This window comes from Gadus chalcogrammus, chromosome 22 (assembly GCF_026213295.1).
Source record: "Gadus chalcogrammus isolate NIFS_2021 chromosome 22, NIFS_Gcha_1.0, whole genome shotgun sequence".
NCBI lineage: Eukaryota > Metazoa > Chordata > Actinopteri > Gadiformes > Gadidae > Gadus > Gadus chalcogrammus.
Window position 1 is genome coordinate 15,197,482 of NC_079433.1, and position 13,812 is coordinate 15,211,293.

The 13,812-nt window shown below is 42.4% G+C and overlaps 1 protein-coding gene across 2 annotated transcripts; it reads left to right on the forward strand.

Moving 5' to 3' along the window:
• The first annotated feature begins 375 nt into the window (after positions 1-375).
• On the forward strand, positions 376-11,670 carry tpm3 (tropomyosin 3). 2 transcript variants are annotated; one of them, XM_056582964.1, is made up of 10 exons: positions 379-647; positions 1,564-1,689; positions 4,210-4,343; positions 5,113-5,230; positions 5,559-5,629; positions 7,274-7,349; positions 8,029-8,091; positions 8,281-8,350; positions 8,608-8,686; positions 9,137-9,882. In XM_056582964.1, exons 1-10 carry the CDS (start codon positions 534-536, stop codon positions 9,138-9,140), a joined length of 855 nt encoding a protein of 284 aa, XP_056438939.1. In that variant the 5' UTR covers positions 379-533; the 3' UTR covers positions 9,141-9,882. The 2 variants fall into 2 exon arrangements, with proteins under 2 accessions (XP_056438940.1, XP_056438939.1); XM_056582965.1 differs by lacking the exons at positions 8,608-8,686; positions 9,137-9,882 and adding an exon at positions 11,305-11,670 and having other exon boundaries at positions 376-647.
• Positions 11,671-13,812: the final 2,142 nt, after the last annotated feature.

Here is a 13,812-nt window from a genome sequence, read left to right on the forward strand (position 1 = left end):
TTTTGTCACTGTCTGCGTCTCTCTCCTCCTCTGTCATCTGTAGAACTATTTGTACCCTCACCCTATATTCGTTAATAGGTCAATTCAGAAGATAAGTGATCAATAGTCTAATCTCTGCTCAATGTAATAGGGGTAAAACACAACATGCTGAATGATATATTGTGCCGTGTTATCCGTCTCCTTGGTGCTAGCGGGGGTTGAGGTTGTGTTGGTGTCAGCCAGCAACAGGGTATGTGTGCTGGGGCGAGGGCGGGTTAGGTTAGAGTTACAGGATTAGGAGGCTGTCTTTGATTTGGGAGGAGAGTTTATTGTGGCCAACATTGCCATGGGCGGGGTATAAGATGCATGATGGGGTGGCTGGAGCCTGGCATATAAATGCTCTTCTCCATCTTCTCCGTTCCCCTCATTGCCTCTTCTGGTGCTCCCGTGTGCTAGTGATCTACCAGACCCAACCCCCTCCATCCCCTGGACTCACAAGCCCAGTGTTAGCTTCACGTTAGCCAGCCCCAAAAGCCCCTACACTCCCGATCACCATGGAGGCCATCAAGAAGAAAATGCTTATGCTGAAGCTGGACAAGGAGAATGCACTTGACCAGGCTGAGCAGGCGGAGACGGACAAGAAGGCAGCGGAGGACAGAAGCAAACAGGTAGGGCCGTAGTGCTCCAGTCCCATCCCTGAGGTTCTGACCTCCTCCCAACAGCGGCTGGTCACTGCATGCACTACATTGTGTTAGACCAATGTGTTGGCTGAGCAGCCATTCAACAATATTTGTACTTTGTTGAGTCTTTACTCAACATTTTGCTCTTTACTTAAGATTTTGCCGTTGGGGTTAGAAACATTCATTCCATTAGCATGTAAGTGAATTAATTTATTGAGTGGAAAAAGGATTGAATGTGTAAGAATACACATGTTTAAAATGAGGTTCTTAGGATTTAACGGTATGCATTAACCATAATTAAAGAGATTTGATTGTAACAAACTCATGGATGGAGCCTGTTCAAGAATAGGTTGATACTGTCATCCATCTGAAGCAACTGTGTCCAGCTGAGTGAGGGCTGGTGGGGTGTGCGACAAGAAAACATTCTGTCAATGCGACAGCCAGTGCTAGCTGCTAGAAACTCGATCTGGTATTTATGACACCAGAGCCGGAACCGGCTAATGGCTGAGGATAGAATGATGGAGAAGCAATCTGGGGGGTGAAGGGATATAAATGGAGAGAGATGATGGATCAAAAAGGGTATTCATATCAGTGCACATCAAGGGACAAAGACAAGTGTCTATTGGGGGTATTTATAGCCTCCCAGGCTACGAACAATTTACCAATGGAAATAATGACAGGGAATATCGTCCCAGAAAAATAACAGGATGAAAGATTGATCGATTCTGCTGTAAGAACATCAATATATGTGTACATATATGTTTGTATATAAACCATTAATCGTTAATAATTAATTAGTATTAATAATGAACCTCATAAATGTTGCAGTTCTCACAAGTTCTCCCTGACATGTGTCTAACTCTCTAATTCTAACTTTGACCCTAACTCTAACCGTCTCTTGAAGCATGAAGATGAGCTGATTCAGATGCAGAAGAAGCTGAAGGGCACTGAGGATGAGCTGGACAAGTACTCCGAGGCCCTGAAGGACGCCCAGGAGAAGCTGGAGGTGGCGGACAAGAAGGCCGCTGACGTGAGTACCCGATCTGGGGGCAGACGCTGAGCACAAGGCTGGGCCGGCCATGGGGCTCACATTCATCGTCTTTTTTCATTACTATTATTAAAACAACATCAAACCAAGTAGGCCTAGAGTGGGATCTCTACCCCGTCTCCTCTACATCATTCCCCTAGATTCTAGAGTAGACGGACAGCGCTATTGCGTGTGGGGAAAAAAAACAATGCTCTGCTCTCCGCTTTCCCCCTCCCCTCTCCTAGATACCTCCCATGTTCTCCATGTACCCGACGGCAGCTGCCGGGGGATTCAGGGCTTAATGTGGTAGTGATGTCAGCCATTCCGGCCTTGACAGTTATGTTAACCATGGACCCAGGCCATTTATGGGGACAAAGTCCACTTCAGATTGCTTATGTTATGCAGGGGGCTCTTTCTGCGCCTAGCCACACTTTTAATTTAATTTTAATTAGCTGCGCTGTCGGTTGAGGGTCTCGCAGTAGAAACACCTTGCATTGTTAACGTAGGCCTACTCATACGAAACTGTTTGTTGTCAAACTGGAGTGGCATTTTCAGAACCCAAATGTATTGAATTGTTGAAGGATAAACTGAGTGAATAACAAGTATGGATCCAAGTTACCCCTCTCACGCAGACACCCCTTTTGTTTCTGCTATTTATTACCTGAGACTAAACGCTCCATTTAACGATGGTTACACATCACTCATTATGTGGCCTATAATTAAGGTTTATTTTGAGGCATCTCCTTCTTGGAACATTTTCCTGTTCCTGCGTTTGATAGGTTAACTATAAATAGGGCTATGATGCCACCAAGTGGCAGACAGCTGAAAAGACATGCCAATGTCCCATTGTCCTCATTTAAATAAAGGCCTCATGTTTTCGCCATCAGAGACTTTCCGAAAGGCAATGACTCAAATTGGTCAAGGGAAATTCTCGATCTACTTTCATTATTTTAAATGGCAATGAAGTGGGTTTTAAAAGTCTAACCCAGGCCAGCCACTGCATTAGGCATATTTTAAATATTTGAAAATCCTTCATGAAACGGACGGAGTTAACTTCTTATTCGCTATAATAAACATAAACGCATCACAGCAAAGAACATCCTCGGCTGCATATTTTTTAATATTATCAGATTTAGAAGGTGGCATATTTATTTGACCTACTGTAGTAGGTAACTTGGCATGCTTAAAACATGCACCGTCATTCCAAAACACTCCCAAACCAGCTATTGCAGTAGGCCCTAAGTTTTAAAATGATTTTGTACAAGTTGTGGTAGGCTATACGTTTTTAGAAAATGTTTTAGTTCAGTTCAGTAGCCTACTTTTATGTCCCGAAAGGTAAACTTGGTTTAAAGCAGTGGAAACGACACAAATAGGCCTACAACATATAAAAAGACATGAGGCAAAACAACCTAACCAAATACAACCGATAAAATAAAACACCAGTGTTCGTTAATAAAAGTCTATTCCATTTTAATTATTTAAACATTTTTAGTCCACACTCTTCTTCGTGTCTTTTTATTTAGTTTTGAAGACTTATTCATTTTTGCAAAGGCATAGGCCTAGCCGTGCGATGGGGTCAGTCTGGTGTATCGCTGCACAGGGCGGAGTCTGGAGGCTGCTGGAGCGAGCAGGGACTTCACTCGTCCGCTCCTCCACAGGCTCATGTGGACGTCATCGTTCTTAGTGCAGAGAGAAGCTCTTTCTTTGGTAACACGCAGAGATGATGTCTGATAGTGTCGACGCTGTGAAGCGAAAGATCAGAGTGTTACAGCAGCAGGCTGACGAGGCGGGAGAGCGAGCAGAGTTTCTCCAGCGACAGGTGGAAGAAGATCAGACCTCCAGAGGTCAGGTAGGCCTCGTCCAGGGGGCCCGAGCGACCACCAACCCGCCAGGTTATGTTACTGTCCGAGTTGGCTACTGCTGTCCTAAGGGGTTGTTGGTCTATGTTTTTTCTGCGTTAACAAGGCTTATCGAAACTGTTCCGAGAGCCATCCTGGAGCAGGGCTATCAAATCTGACCCAACAGAAGAATGGTCCTGCTACAGTCACAGTATTCCGCTTTATTTGCATCACAGTGTGTTATAATGCGGCATTATTAGCGCAAGATACATGAGGGTCAGCGTAAGTTGACTGCCCAAATAAGGGTTCCTGGATCCACCGGCCTCAGCCTGGGGCCAAACGTCCCATTCATTCTGCCCTAGTTTGTGTTACCGTTACCAAGGCAACGGAATGCAAACAGTGTGTGAGTGGTGTGTGTGTGTGTGTGTGTGTGTGTGTGTGTGTGTGTGTGTGTGTGTGTGTGTGTGTGTGTGTGTGTGTGTGTGTGTGGGGGTCTCGTTTGACAACTTTGACCCACATAAAGATACTAGTAGATCGATTACTTCATTCATGCATTAATATTGATAGTAGTTTCTTATTCCAAAATAAACTCTGCGTGTGTGGCTGTGTGTCTGTGTGTGCATGCGTGTGTATGTGTGTGTGTGTGTCTGGATGGTATCGTGTTAACGGCCTCTTGGTTCTGCAGGCGGAGGCGGAGGTGGCCTCCCTGAACCGCCGCATCCAGCTGGTGGAGGAGGAGCTGGACCGCGCCCAGGAGAGGCTGGCCACCGCGCTGCAGAAGCTGGAGGAGGCCGAGAAGGCCGCGGACGAGAGTGAGAGGTCGGTACATAGTCCCATCGGCCTGAGGGGCATAATGAATATTCAAATTAAGCAAATAAAGGGTTAATCAAAATATATCTTTTGTTTAATATCCAAATTTAAAGAATCCAATCACCAATCGCACATGTGTTGAGACTTTGTGAGATTAGTTCCATTCATTGAATATAAATAGTCATTATAAAAATGAAAAGGGGGGTCCTTTAATCAGAAGACATCACAGTCACAGAGTTGGTAAATGGTCACCACCTGTCACAAACAAAAACGCCCGGGTACAATAGAATAGAAGCATTATTTGTCATTGGGTTAAATACAGTCTATTTGCACAACGAAATTAAGGTGCCGATCTTGTTCAGTGCTTTTTAAAATAAAAACATTAAATAGTATACAGTACGAAATATTAATAAATATATAACACCAATACACCTTCCCCCTGCCTTCCACTTAAGGCACATTTAAGTGTCTGACACCCTCCCCTCCCTCCCAGACAACAACCCTCCCGGCTCCCGCCCACATATGTCTAAATAGCACCAGGTCCAGGAAGGTAAGCCTTATGAAGAGTGTCCAGAGGTAGTGGTCAGAGTACCACAGCTTTAGATCTCAGAGTACCGCAGCTTGCTATGCAGTAGGTTAGACTTGAGTTTACTTTCAACCTCCAAACTGAATTTACTCCAATTTACTCGTTACACGTAAGGAACAGTCCTCCACATTCCCACTTTGAAGTCCCAGACTCTGGAACTGGTCCCAGTAGTACATGACGTGTTTGTTTTAGGGCGATGAAGGTGATTGAAAACAGGGCCCAGAAAGATGAGGAGAAGATGGAGCTGCAGGAGATCCAGCTGAAGGAAGCCAAGCACATCGCTGAGGAGGCAGATCGGAAATACGAAGAGGTGAGATAAGGCTGCGGTCGGTCTGTTAGCAGGAGGGCTCTCCACCTCTTCCTCCTCACCGTTCCACACTCCTGACATTTGGATTCTACTTGCCATTTACTCTAGTATATATATATGTATATATATATACATATATATATTTATATATATAATGCAGCATTTAAGCTGTGGATATTCTCAGGCTTATCTCAGAGGCTGAGGCTAGCTCTATTGGGTCCTGGCCCTCAAACTACAGGCTGCTGGCTCTGGTTCTTTTAGGTTAATAGCTCTAGCCGTTCAATGCTTGGAATCTAAGTTCTGATGGAAACCTCTCATGACCTCCATGCAGGTGGCTCGTAAGCTGGTCATCGTTGAGGGAGAGCTGGAGCGGACGGAAGAGAGGGCGGAGCTGGCTGAGGCGTGAGTACTCACCGTTGAAACACTTGATGAGTTTTGAATGGCAGTGGTGTATTTGCTGTGTGAGTTATCATGCTTGCTTGACACTTTTGGATAGTTTTACCAGTGACCTATCAGCAGCATTCCACTCATGTGTGTAGGTTAGTTAAGTCTTACTCTTCAACTTTTGTTTAGTTATTTAGTTTAATTCAAACTGCCAGGAAGATCCACCCAAACAGCAATAACTGCTCCCAGTTATCAGGTGGGAGAATTTCAGAAAAAAGGAAAGCTAAATAACAGTTTCCTGTAAATAACAGTTCCTGTAAATAACAGTGTTCTGTCGTGTGAGGGGGCAACCCGGTATCAAGCGATTTTGTGCTCATGCTCACAAATTAAATTAATCAGCTGACAGGTGGCGCATGGTCAGAGTCTACTGGCTACCTTTTAGGATGGGATTTTATTGATAACATTATTGACATCACTATCGATCAACATTGACTACAGTACAGACATGTCCTGGTGACTTTAGGCGACCAACTGGTAACACATATTCAGACTTTGAATACCAATTATCAAAGTAATGTATTTTCCCCAGAGCAAACAGGTTTAATTCTTGCTTTTGCCGTGTAAGCCTTTCACTGGTTGTTGCAACACATTTTGTACGTTAAATAGTTCTCACAGAGATTATTATAGATCATCATGACTGTTCATGATCCCATCCATGTTTATGGAATGTTACCGGGTAAATATTGAGAAAATCTGGTTCAAAATAATTCCTTTAAAACTATAATTTAGCATCATGTCAAAGCTTATCGGTAGTTGCCATTTTTACATTTACAGATACATTGGTACTATTATCCCGAGAGGAAATTTGTACATTCCCCTTTCCATATCAAGGGTTGCAGCCTAACCATAAGATGCATGTCTGGTTTCCTTTGATGTGTCAACGTATGGCTGTCGCTTCCCAACCACCCCTGCCTTCCAACTCCCACCAACCACGCGCTGCTCTCTCATTCCTGCACGTTGTGGTGGTCTGTGACCGCCCGCTATCAGCCAAGCTAGGGCGCTGGAGCATGAGCAAAGGGGCTTTGACCAATCATTGGAGACCCTCCATGCCTCTGAGGACCAGGTAGACTCATTTCAGATTTATAGCAGCCAGGTCAACCTTTCTCGCTCTATGCCCATGGTTGTTGCATGCGCTTTCCTGTGCCCTCCCTCATTGCGTGTTCCAGATCTTTGCAGGTTATAGGTCTAGAACAAGCACCCGACCACAGCTCGTTAGAAAGTATGATTCTTCCAATTTTGGCTGGTGAAGCAGTAGGGTAAATGGGAAATGATTGTTAGTCTCTCCATATTGCGGCTCAAGCTGTGGCTTGTCCAGGCTCATACTGTTGTATCGACAAAAAACACTAGAAACTAACAACCTGGGAAACTCTCCTGCACATCTTTTCTTTCTCTCTCCGACATTTCTTTTCTCATTCAAACTTTGATGTTTCGACTGATCAAATCCTTTTTGTCTGTTCCACCGGTTATCCAACTGTGTTTTCCTGCTCATGTCTCCCCTGACCGCCCTCTCTTCTGTTTCACCATCCTGTGGCCCTGCCCGGCTGGGTGCTGTCTCTTCCTCTGTCCCCCCTTGACACGTACCACCCCCTTCCTATACTCCAGTAAATGTGCTGAACTGGAGGAGGAACTGAAAAACGTCACAAATAACCTTAAGTCTCTAGAGGCGCAGGCGGAGAAGGTAGGGCGGCAGGCTAATCCCGTGTGTTGTCAGGGTTTCTGTGTGAGAAAGAGAGTAGACGAATGATCTAGTTCAAACTTTAACGTTGGACTTGCAGTAAATATTTTTTTTTTGCAAATGACAAATAATTTTTGTCATTTAGTGTATTTAAGTCTCTATACTTTTTTTTATAAATATACATTTATAAGAAAATAATCGATATTCGAGCTACAATAAAAGCAACACATCGATACATAAACACTATATGATGATAATGAAATGATGATGAAACAGATATATATATAATAATTTTATATTCATCAGTTTGTATTCATTAAAAGGGCAAATATGACAAATATAATAAATATAATAAATTATTCTTAACTTTTGTAGAGGTCACACCTCTGGATATTATGAGTTAGGTAGGCTTTTGTAGTTGGCTGTTTTTAATCACTCATTGAACAAGAATTTTGGGAACAATTCCTTCTGGCGACTGCCTTTTGGATAGACCTTGAAAGGTCAACCAGTGAATTCTTACCCTGGTGGCTCTGGATTTCTGACTGCCTGCAGTAGATGTAGGGAGGCTGAGCAAAGGATTATGTTAATCACCACATTGGTCATATTGAAATTACGTAAATCAATAATTATTTCTTTAGCTGTGCACAATTGCCAAACTAACTGTGCATTTTTGTCCCCAAAGTACTCTCAAAAAGAGGACAAATATGAGGAAGAGATCAAAATCCTGACGGACAAGCTGAAAGAGGCAAGTTTATTGGCTTCAAAAAGCCAATTGATCCTAATGCCCATTGATCACATTCTTTACATTGTGTCATGTTAGGATTGTTGTATTGTTTTACTCACAATGAAAGGATCCTAAAAACATTGGTCCCTATACAAATAAACCAACTCATTGAAATGCTGATATTGAACCTGTGCATTTTTAACTCTGCAGGCTGAAACCCGTGCAGAGTTTGCAGAAAGGTCCGTCGCAAAGCTGGAGAAGACAATCGACGATCTAGAAGGTAAACTGGTGGTGTTGTCTGTTTCTCTGAGACAACGTACTGTAGAATTTGTGATGAAATGTTACTCATGTAGCATCAAGCGAGATGATAGGGAAAATGAAACGCATTTTCCTTGTCATGCTTATGAAGACTTTGCGCCTTCAAAAAAATGCACATTGCATGAGAACTTCCTTCCTTTCAAATCCCTTTTTTTCCAAGTCCTTCTTTCTGCTCTCAACTTGTTTTTCTCCTCTGTCCGTCTGTGGATACGCCAACAGACGAGCTTTATGCACAGAAACTCAAGTACAAGGCTATCAGTGAGGAGCTGGATCACGCCCTGAATGACATGACCTCTATGTAAATATGCTCTGAGTGGTTTTCAACTAGCATGCGGTCGCTTGATTTTAAATAATTCACAATTTAACCAATTTCTAAATGAGAGCTAGCGCCATTGGCCAAATGTGGTCAGTACATAACTAAATTAAGTCCTGCTTATTTCGTAATTGCGATTTAGTTTCTACACACCCTTTTTGAATTACATGTACTAAGCTGTAAAACCTTTTGACCGACTTTCCTGTTTAGAAATGTCATTGAATCAAGGGATTGGCCAAATTAATCATGTATGAAGGTGCAACATCTACCATTTGCACGATGCAAATAAGGGACTTTTCATAAGCAATATGTGATAGTGACCTAAAAACGCTTTATGCTGGATAACATGTTTCCTTTAATGCTATGTCTTAATAAGAACATCCAACATAAATACAATGAATACACTGGTTATTCTTCATTGTGTCCTATTTTCAGATAAAATGTCTTGGATTCGGCTGTACTTTCAAGTTCTGGTTGCAAGACTCTTCTCCAAAGCCTTCTCTGCTGGGTCTCATCACCTTCTTCGGCTACTAACTTCCTCTGTTTCCTTTTCTCTTTTCATGGTCTTTCTTTTTCTTTTCAATTTGTATACTTTAATGTACAATCTCCAATATGCCTCCTACCTATGATGCTCTTTCTGAACCCTGATTGTTTCTTCCTCTGCTCTACTTAGTATCTGTGTTTTCATCTCATTGTTCAACATTCTGAACTTTTTTTTGAATTCTCTATAAATATTGAATCCAGCTGTCTGTTTATTTTCAAATCTAATTTCACTTTATTTAGGTGTTGCTTATCCCATTTCTAAACATTGATCTTAATTCAATGAGATTGTCAGTCCCACCATTTCCTTCCCAGTGAAGTCAGGTAATATCAGTAAATTACTAGCGAGAGTCTGTCAAGGAGTGCAATAGTCATGATGGGGGGACATAAGATGGGAAGTAAAATTAAATAACTCTTGTTTGAGTGATTTATGAAAGCTATTAAATGAGCAAAAAATATGAATCAGATAATAACAGTTCATTAATTTGTAGCAAATGTAGCTCTTGGCTAGATTGTAGCTTTTCACAACTTTAGATTTGGTAGACGTCAGTATTTCATCAGTGTATTGACGAAATTGGGGCACAATAAAAACGAGCATACCGACTTTGTTCCCTTTAAAAACGACTGGATTTAATATATTGATTAATACTTATATATATTTATTTTTGCGAATCTAATGATACTGTTGTCAAATACCTGTGAATATAACAGAACTTTATCATTAAGAAGAGGCTTTATCCAAAACTACAAGTGAGGTTGAGTACAATTCAAAGCACACAATGAAATTGTAAATGTTGCAAGAGCAAGACCCTAAAACCAATTAGCATAGTCATATTATGATGAATGGCCCTTGGTGCATCAGTACGCGTCATTTGATGAGATGCTTTTCTAAGATGGGAAGATTTACTACAGAGGCTAGGTAGCTTGTTCTACCATCAAGCTATCACACATAACAAGAGGTGGGACCTTTAAATGTAATGCAACAATGGCAATGCATTTCATTTCCCTGAGAGAAATCTTCTTGTAACAGCTTTGTAAAATGGATAGGATAAATCTCAATACTGAATCCTACAGAAAAGCATAGAGATTAAATTAGACATTTTCAGGATTAAAAATAAATTAATTTGAGGATAAAGTCAGAAATACGGTCTGGTGAAAACGTAATTTATAATTTGATGTGACAACGAAATACTCTCTGTGGCACATCGGGATCGTTTTCTTACCTTTATCTTACCGTTCAATTACTTTATTCACAGAATTCTGAGGCTTATCTTTGATACTGTATTATATTATTTTCCAGCAATACTGTACTGGGATGAGACTTCCATCCTCTTTTCCAATCATCACGATCCTCCATGCATGCCCATGAATATCAAAACAAAAAATAACATAAAATAAGTTAGGATAAGGGTTCTCCACAGGTGCTCAGATCAAGCCAATGATTTGAATCGTCAGGGAAGGTTAAAGGTGTATGTATCAACGAAGTGAGATAAAAAAAGATATTTGAGATTGAGGCCAGACTTGCTTTTCGACTTTCGAAAGCTCCTCAAAAAACATCATTCAGGTAATTGTCTCTTGCTACCCACCAAGGAGTCTGCCACACTCCACCCAGGTGGCCTTACTGGGCTCTTCTAACACCGTGAAACGGTGATGATGCTCTTTTGCAGAGTTTGGAGGATAAAAGGCTGACAGAGCAGGTGCCATGTCCCCGATCTCCCGAGTGTGTTTGGTGATGGCTGGTTTAACCTGGGCCCATGGATGGCGCAGGTGTTCAGCCTTAACCAGCCCTGGATTACCATCACTCTGATTTAGGCCGAGTCCAGCTGCTTAAACCAGCCGTCAACAACACACACTCTACAGTCATATTTCACCTGTGATGAATTAACAATTCGAAAATAATTGGGGGATGCAAACTACTCTACAAAACCATGAGCTTAATCCAACAAAGAAAGTTCAGCTATAAGAACTTCACCGAAGGGATAATTTTCTCAATGCTTTTGAACATGTTTGAAATGCATGTGGATGCATTCAAATTACTCAACTTTTTGTTTTTCCCTCTCCAGACATGCTGTTGTTGGCCAGGTCTGAGCACATGGAACTGCATTGTACCCTTGACCAGACCCTGGCTGAACTCAATAACCTCTGAACATCTAGAGCAGAATAAAACACATTTCTAACTTTTCCCTTGGATTAAATTGTATTCTGGTCATAAAAACTAGTAAGATGTACACACGGCAACAATACAAATGAGAATCAATTATCTAATTGATAAAGTTTTCACGTATATCGATTTTGAAAGTGGAGGACTTCCTTTGATTATACTTTCCGTGGCTGTTCTGTTTCCTTCTATAACCCGAAAGGGCGGTTTAAAGCTGTCCCAGTATGCCATGGGTTGGGGAATAATCTTTATTTGCTCAATTTTGTAGGTTCTAAAATGTGTTGTACAAACTACAGGAAATAATTTGTACTAATTTAAGCAAAACTCAGTCAATTAAATATCTGTGTTTCGTTCTATATGCTTTTGAATTTGAAAGTTTAATCCATCTTGAATCCATCTATGTAATTCAATTACTCTAATTTAATCAGTGAATATCATAGCTGGGCGCACAGTATAAACCAGACCAATAGCAATTTATTCTATGTATAGTTTGTGTTAATCTAGCATCGAAACATGCCTGCAATATTGATGAACAAATAACGTTTCTATTTATCTTCGCGTAGTTGCAAGTCGTTTTTTTATCTGCCCTTCAGACCTTTTTTTTTTTTTTACAAACAGGCCGAGGTGTTTACATTAACTAATTTGATTCAAAGTATATGAGACATTACCATTAGTTGAAGTATTTACCAACTGTAAAAAGTAAAATCTAGTATTTGGACATATGGGGCCCTATCTTGCATCCGGCGCAAGTGACTTAGTCACATGGCGCATGTGCGTTGCTAGTTTACAACTGGCGCAGAGCGTTCTTTTCCCACCAGCGCCACTCGCCGGTAAATTTAGGGATTGATCATGCGCCCCAAGGGGCGGTTCGGCGGAAGGAGGAGGCGTGTTCTGGCGCAAACGGTATTTTGCCGTCTCTGAATACCATTGCGCTACTGACCAGGAAATACCTGGTTTAAAGTCAGTGGCGCGTTGTTCAGATGCTATTTTAAGGGTGCATGCATATATGCGCATGCGATGCATACGGATTGCTTGTGCACCTCGCGCATACACTTTGCTTCTCTCATCTGCCTAGCCGCACATTCTTGGTAAATTATTTGGGAAAGAACAGCTGATGCAGCGGTAATAAGTTGTACTTTTAAATCAATGCATCTGCAACACCGTACAGCAAACACATATTTCTTGACACAGACATCGTGTAGGCCTACATGCCCATAACTTTTAGGATTGATGAGTAGGCCTATTTGATCGTGAAAAACATTGTTTTACCGCGAGTGAGTGTTAAAAAGAATGAATGAATGCGGGCGCGCGGGTGTGCTCTGTTTAAACACACGCAAACTAAACACTCTCATCATCATCTCATCTTCGTTCGCTTATCCGGGGTCGGGTCGCGGGGGGAGCAGCTCAAGCAGGGGGCCCCAGACTTCCCTTTCCCGGGCCACATTGACCAGCTCTGACGGGGGGATCCCGAGGCCGTTCCCAGGCCAGTGTTGAGATAAATCTCTCCACCTAGTCCTGGGTCTTCCCCGAGGTCTCCTCCCCACTGGACTTGCCTGAAACACCTCCCAAGGAGGCGCCCAGTGGGCATCGTTACCAGATGCCCGAACCACCTCAGCTGACTCCTTTCTAAGTAAAGGAGCAGCGGCTCTAATCCGAGTTCCTCACGGATGGCTGAGCTTCTCACCCTATCCCTAAGGGAGACGCCAGCACCCTCTGAGAAAACTCATCTCGGCCGCTTGTACCCGCGATCTCGTCCTTTTGGTCATCACCCAACCCTCATGACCATAGGTGAGGATAGGAACGAAGATCGACCGGTAGATCGAGAGCTTTGCCTTGCGGCTCAGCTCTCTTTTTCTCTTTTTACAACGGTGCGGTAAAGCGAACGCAATACCGCCCCCGCTGCTCCGATTCTCCGGCCAATCTCACGCTCCATAGTTCCCTCACTCGCGAACAAGACCCCGAGGTACTGAACTCCTTCACTTGGGCAAACTAAACACGTAACGCATAATACAATCAATGCCAATGTCTATTACCGCGGGGACACATGCATATTAGGACAGCATACAATACTGATAAGAAACAATGTTTATAATGTATTGTGTATATCATTAAATAACCACAGTTACCGCATATCATATGTTATAGCCTATCATACGTTTTCTTTGCCGAAATTTATTTGAGGACTCAGTATTCTGAAGTTGTGGAAGAAACCCCCTTATTCAATGGTGTAATTTAGATAAGCCATTATCTTGGCAAATAAACAAGGCCATTTGCAGTTTGTACATTCATGTGCATCTGTCTCATCGGAGGACTGCAGACGCGCTGTTCAAAATATCAACTTGTCGATCAAATGCGCTTCATGCTCTCTAAAGGGATGGTAGATGGCACTCTTGGTTTGTTGCACGTCCACGCA

Excerpts from the sequence above, each read along its gene's own strand:
- tpm3 (XM_056582965.1), top strand. The coding sequence starts at position 534 with ATGGAGGCCATCAAGAAGAAAATGCTTATGCTGAAGCTGGACAAGGAG. Across the intron at positions 4,344-5,112 it reads GCCGCGGACGAGAGTGAGAG|GGCGATGAAGGTGATTGAAA; the intron begins GTCGGTACATAG and ends TGTTTGTTTTAG. Across the intron at positions 5,231-5,558 it reads CAGATCGGAAATACGAAGAG|GTGGCTCGTAAGCTGGTCAT; the intron begins GTGAGATAAGGC and ends ACCTCCATGCAG.